Source organism: Crocodylus siamensis, chromosome 6 (genome assembly GCF_052110815.1).
Source record: "Crocodylus siamensis isolate JL-2025a chromosome 6, ASM5211081v1, whole genome shotgun sequence".
Classification (NCBI taxonomy): domain Eukaryota; kingdom Metazoa; phylum Chordata; order Crocodylia; family Crocodylidae; genus Crocodylus; species Crocodylus siamensis.
Window position 1 is genome coordinate 6,843,596 of NC_143400.1, and position 5,242 is coordinate 6,848,837.

The 5,242-nt window shown below is 61.4% G+C and overlaps 1 protein-coding gene across 3 annotated transcripts; it reads right to left on the reverse strand.

Moving 5' to 3' along the window:
* Positions 1 to 321: 321 nt before the first annotated feature.
* METTL1 (methyltransferase 1, tRNA methylguanosine) lies at positions 322 to 3,893 on the reverse strand. 3 transcript variants are annotated; one of them, XM_090054633.1, is made up of 6 exons: positions 3,766 to 3,893; positions 3,272 to 3,438; positions 2,797 to 2,981; positions 2,011 to 2,124; positions 1,158 to 1,259; positions 322 to 706 (listed from the first exon to the last, which is right to left on the reverse strand). In XM_090054633.1, exons 1-6 carry the CDS (start codon positions 3,837 to 3,839, stop codon positions 542 to 544), a joined length of 807 nt encoding a protein of 268 aa, XP_089910759.1. In that variant the 5' UTR covers positions 3,840 to 3,893; the 3' UTR covers positions 322 to 541. The 3 variants fall into 3 exon arrangements, with proteins under 3 accessions (XP_089910759.1, XP_089910757.1, XP_089910758.1); XM_090054631.1 differs by having other exon boundaries at positions 1,158 to 1,306; positions 1,989 to 2,124; XM_090054632.1 differs by having other exon boundaries at positions 1,158 to 1,306; positions 1,989 to 2,124; positions 2,797 to 3,126; positions 3,272 to 3,371; positions 3,766 to 3,883.
* Between the last annotated feature and the right edge of the window lie 1,349 nt (positions 3,894 to 5,242).

Consider the following 5,242-nt stretch of genomic DNA (forward strand, 5'->3'; position numbering starts at 1 on the left):
TCTGGCTTCTCCAGCCGGGTCATGTGAATACTTCCAGCTGGGGAGTTCCAGACACGGCTGATCTCCCTGTCTGCGCACGCCCCCGCCTGGTCCTACCCCAGATTCTGGGAACTACCCATTTGCAACACAGGAAACCAGGCCCCTTTGCACTAGCCACATTAGAATCCAGCCCCAGCCCAGGCCTCCTCCGGGGCCCAGAAATGGGGACAGGCCAGGAAGCCACTTGGCTCTGCAGAGAGAAGGACCTAATCCCAGGCCTGGCCACAGCACCGGCTGCAGGAACAACTCAAGCTCTGTCGCCCTATGGAGACACCGGCCAGGCTGGGTTGAGGATTTATTCAGCGATCAATGAGTCCAGCTGCAGCGCTGGCAAAGTCCCTGGGCCCAGAGCCCCTGCACCCACAGCCAGAGCTTCTCAGGAAGATGGAGCAATAGCTTAGGCACCCCTGGGCTGCAGGAAGGATGGATGGACAGATAAGGCCATACCCAGTGCCTGGCCCATCAGAGCCAGGAAGGGAGTAGATGCCTCCCCGGAGCCCCATCACGTGCCTGCTGCGTCCTGGGGCTGCCCTGGGCCTGGTGCTCCCTGCAGAACCTCGTCCTCAATGCGCTGGAAGATGGCAGGGAAGGTATTGCCACCGCTGCGCTGCACCTTCTTGCCCTCCTCGGTGGCAGTGCCCAGACGATCCACGATGGGATCAGAGCTCTGCAGGAGCAGAGGAAAGGCTGGTTACTGTCCAGACTGTGGGCTGGCCACCCCTGCCCCAGCAGGAGTCAGGTCTGGAGGTCAGTCCCAGTGACAGAGACCTGCTGGCTGGCTTCTTCTGCCACCTCCTAGGACCAGCCAGAGCGCAGATCCTACCAGCCAGGGGCATCATTTGTCAGTGAGGGACCCCTCCAGCCTGGCCACACACGGGCAAACCTACAGCCCCTTGGGATCTCAGCAGCAATGGGGCCCTCAGGGCCTCCCTAGTAACCATGTTACACACCCAGCCCTGGGGACGTGCTGAGGGGGAAGAGGCCCATAATGACAGCCCGGGTTTCACTTTCCAACTTCCCAGGGTTTCTAGGAAGCTGCAAGCAGAGAAAAGAACTCATGTTTGCCTAGGAAGCCCCAGCCTCCCCTCCCATTTCTCCCTGCCAGGCCAGGCTCTCACCATCTCCTCCAATGGCACCAGCTGGAAGAGCGGATGCTCACTGAAGTGTTTCACCATCCACTCATGCACTTCTTCCACGTCGGTAATGGTGTACACCAGGCCCTGCACAAGAGCCTTGATGAGCAGGGGGAAACCCATGCACCAGGGCCCTGGTGAGCAACAGGGATGGACTGCTGGCACAAGAGAGCTCTGCAACACTGCCCAGAGATGCAGGCGCCCGCTCCCCAGCCATTTCTTGGTGCCAGCACCCGCAGCAAGAGTCACAAGCTGCCCGGGGCAGGTCACACACAGTGATGTAGCGTCTGTGTTAGGTCCCTAGGGGGAGCAGCCAGGTCACAGCCTGTTGGCTGGGTGCCCCCCCAGAGGCCAGGTAAAAGGCAGGTGCTGTGACTCAGGCAGCTGAGGCTGGAGTGGGGCCAACCTGTAGTCATCCCACCCACCCTACTCTCCTCCCCAGGTGACGGCAGCAGAAGAGGCATGCTCCCATAGCGAGGCAGGGAACAGAGCCCCCGGGCAGCTGAGCTAATGGCTTGGCAGGTGAGAGCAGCTGGGCGCGGAGCCTCGATTCTCGTGCGTACGTGAAGGTCCGTCGTCATGCCCCTAAGGCAGCAGTGGGTTAGCGAAAGATCAACGGCTGCTGCCAGTTCCTTCCCGACAAACTGGGCTAGAGCCACGTCAAGCCACAGGGGAGATCAACCCAGCAGTCCAGACAGCCACAGGCCCTTCCCTTCACCCCCATCACAGCTGCAGTGGCAAAGCAGAGGGTTAAACCTTGGGGGCTTTGTTCCCTGCTCCCCTGAAGCCCGAGGACTGCAACCTTCAGGTCCTCACCAGGCAGCTGTGCCCCACTCACCCCAACCCGCAGCACGTAAGCATACTCCGCTAGCAGCGTGGGGCTGATGATGCGCCACTTGTGCTTCGTCGTCTTGAAGTGGGGGTCAGGGAATAGGAAGAACATCTTAGTTAACTGCAAGGGAAAAAGGAAAAAAAGGGGTTAATCTTCTTCCTGGGGCTGCTGTTACCAGCCTGGTAATTCCTCCAGCCTTGTCCTGACTCTGTCTGACCCCGGCTCCCTTAGGATGAGTCCTGCAGCCTCAGACCCCCCCTCACCTTGCACCCACGCCCCTCCCCATGGCAGGTGACACAGCAGTCAAGGAATCCTCTAGTTACACTGTTGCCTACCTCAGAGCTGGCATCATCTGAGGGAGGACTCAATTCTAAGCAGGGTTCCTGGACTTGAAGGGGAGGGGAGTGGGGCTTGAGTCTACAAAGGATTGAGGACCACTGTACTACCCCATACTGGAAACATGGGAGGGTCCGGGTCCCACCCTCTCCCAAACCAGACCAGCTCCCTGTGTTCCTATCCAGAGAGACCAGATAGCTGATGCCTCCACCCTGAATCGCTCTATGATGTTACAAGCCCATCAGGGTTCGTCTCCTGCTTTCCAGCGGTTAGACTCAAAAGCCTCAAGACAGAGGAGGCCTCTGGCTGAAGGCCACAGAGACGGGTGTCAAGTAGGACAGAGAAAACCACATGGGTGTCACGTAGCACAGGGAAGACCCCCATCATGAAGCCCAGGGCTTGAGAGGCAAAGGGCAACATGAGCAGGATGGAGGGGAGATCGCAGCCCAGCCCCACCTGGCCCTTGTGAAAGAAGTTGGGCAGGTGCTTCATGGCGTTGCTCCGGATGCAGGCGATGTTCTGGTACTGCCCGGGCTGGGATGCCCGCAGAGCCTGGATCCGGTCCCGCACATAGTCCGAGACCTTCACCCGGAGCTCCAGGCCCAGCATCAGCGTGTCAGGGAAGAGTGGAGACAGCTCGACTGGAAGGAAGGAGACCGGAGTGACCCCGCAGTGCAGAGACGAGGCTGCGAGAGGATCCCAGAAGCTCCCAAAGCAGAGCTGTTCCCAGCAGCTGGTCTTGGCTCCGTGCAGGTGAACGAGACAGAAAGGATCTGGGGTACGCAGCTGTTCAGCACAAACCCAGGATGCCCGCTTGATTCAGAGCATACAGGTAGGTACAGACCAGTGCCCAGGGGGAAAGAGGCTTCCCCTGCTCAGGAGCTCCCAGGAAACCCTCCTCCCATCAACAGCCCCTCCTGGCGGGGGTTACCCAGCAAGCCGCCGTAGCCACAGCCGACATCGGCAAACTCCACGCGTGCCCGGGGCTGCGCTCTTTCCTCCGCATCCTTTGGATCATCGTGACTGTCGTCCTGGGGCAACGGGGCAAAAAACTCGGGGTAGATCTCGGCCCAGTTCATATCCTCTGGTCTGGTGGGGCTGGGACAACGAGAAACAGAGTGAGAGGGTGGCCGGCGCAGCCGCCGGTCCAGAGCGCGGGGTCTCGGCCTGGGGAAGGGTTTTTTCCCGGGAGCAGAGCAGCGCTGGGCGCAGGAGGCTGGCGCAACCCAGAGAGGAGGAAGACGGGGCCAGTCTTGCCATGGGACACGCGGAACCCAGGAAGGGTTTTCCACCCTTTGAGCTGCTCCGGCTCCCCCCCCGGAGAGCGCGCTCCTCGGCCCAGGGCCTACGGGCACTGGGAGCCTCGGGGGCTCCCGGGTGCGAGGGGCGCAGCGGCCGGGCCGGGCCCCGCGCAGCCGCACTCACTAGCGCAGCGTGTGGTCCGCCAGGGGGTTGGCGTGCGCGCGCTGCCGGTAGAAGCGCTTCTGCGGCGCCGCCATGGCCGGGCCGGGCCCACGTGGAGCTGCTGCAGCGGGGAGCGGCGTCGCAGGGAATAGACGTCACTACCTCCCCCCCCCTTAAAGGAGCCGCCGCAGTGGGGATTTGTGACCCCCTCCTGCGACTGCCACCCTGCATTGATCCGTCATCCCCGCAATCGGCCCCAGTGACCTCTGACCCCAGCGATGTTTGATCCCAGCCGCCGTGACTTCTAACCCCCAGCCCGTGATCTTTGACCCCAGCTCCAGTGACCTCTAGCCCCTGATCCCAGTGACCTTTGATCCCAGTCCCCATGACCGCTAAGCCCCAATCCTAGTGATCTTGAACCTGCCACCCCAGTGATCTCTGACCCCATTCCCTGTGACCCCCACCCCACCCCATGATCTCTGACCCCAGCCCCAATGACCCCTGACCCCCAAACACCCCGATGGGAGTGTGAGATCCGTGACCCCAGATCCATAGACCACCCCCCCGCACACACACACATCCCCTTTGATCCCACCGGCCTCCTCCAGTCACATCTGTGACCCAGCTCCGGGGGGCCTGGACTGGGCTGACACAGGGCACCGCTCAGAGCCTGGGCATGGGAAACTGAGCCCAGAAGGGCAGGGAAGGGGCGAAACCGATGGCCAGAGCAAAAGAGGAAGGGAGAGGCCAGAAAGGAACCCCCCACCCCCCCACACCCATCCCTCTGGTTCCCACGTGGGGGCTGTGGCCAGGCCCTTACTGGAAGCCCATCCCCGGGGGGGAATTTTGGGTTCCAGGCTGATCCTGAGTCATGCCTCCAGGCACTACCTTGGCCCCAGGGATAGGGCTGTCAACACCCGCCCCGGTCGTCCGGTGGTTAGGAAAAGGCATCGGAGTTCTGAGAAGATACGGAGGGAGCGGGGGGATGTGCGTGTGTACGTGCGTGTGTATGTGCGTGTGTGCATGTGTGCAAGACAGAGGGAGATGGCCACATGCTCTGTAGGATACTAGGCCCCACACAGCATCACTTCTCCTCCCCCGGGGCCCTACGACCCGGGCCTGTCTGCCCCTCAAGGAAGGAGGGCAGCATAGCTGCCCTCAGAGAAACTGAGGCATGGAGCCATGAGCACTCCCTACACCTCCTGCCAGGCTTCGGAGGCAGAGTTCGGAGCCTGCCTCCTCTCACCCCTGGGGAGACTGGGTGGTGGAGCCGGATGCTTTGCAGCTCAGAGAGCCTGGACCCCTGCAGGCGAGCTGCTGAAGGCCAGTGCTTGGGAAACCAGGGGGATTTTGACTCTTGAGGCTCTGAGAAGCCATCAGTTTCCAGCCTGGGATTGATCCCAGCACAGGTAATTGGGGAAGCAGTGACCTCGCATGCTGATGGCTCCATGCATGAGGATCCTGTGCTCTCCCACAGCTGATACGTAGCACTGATCCA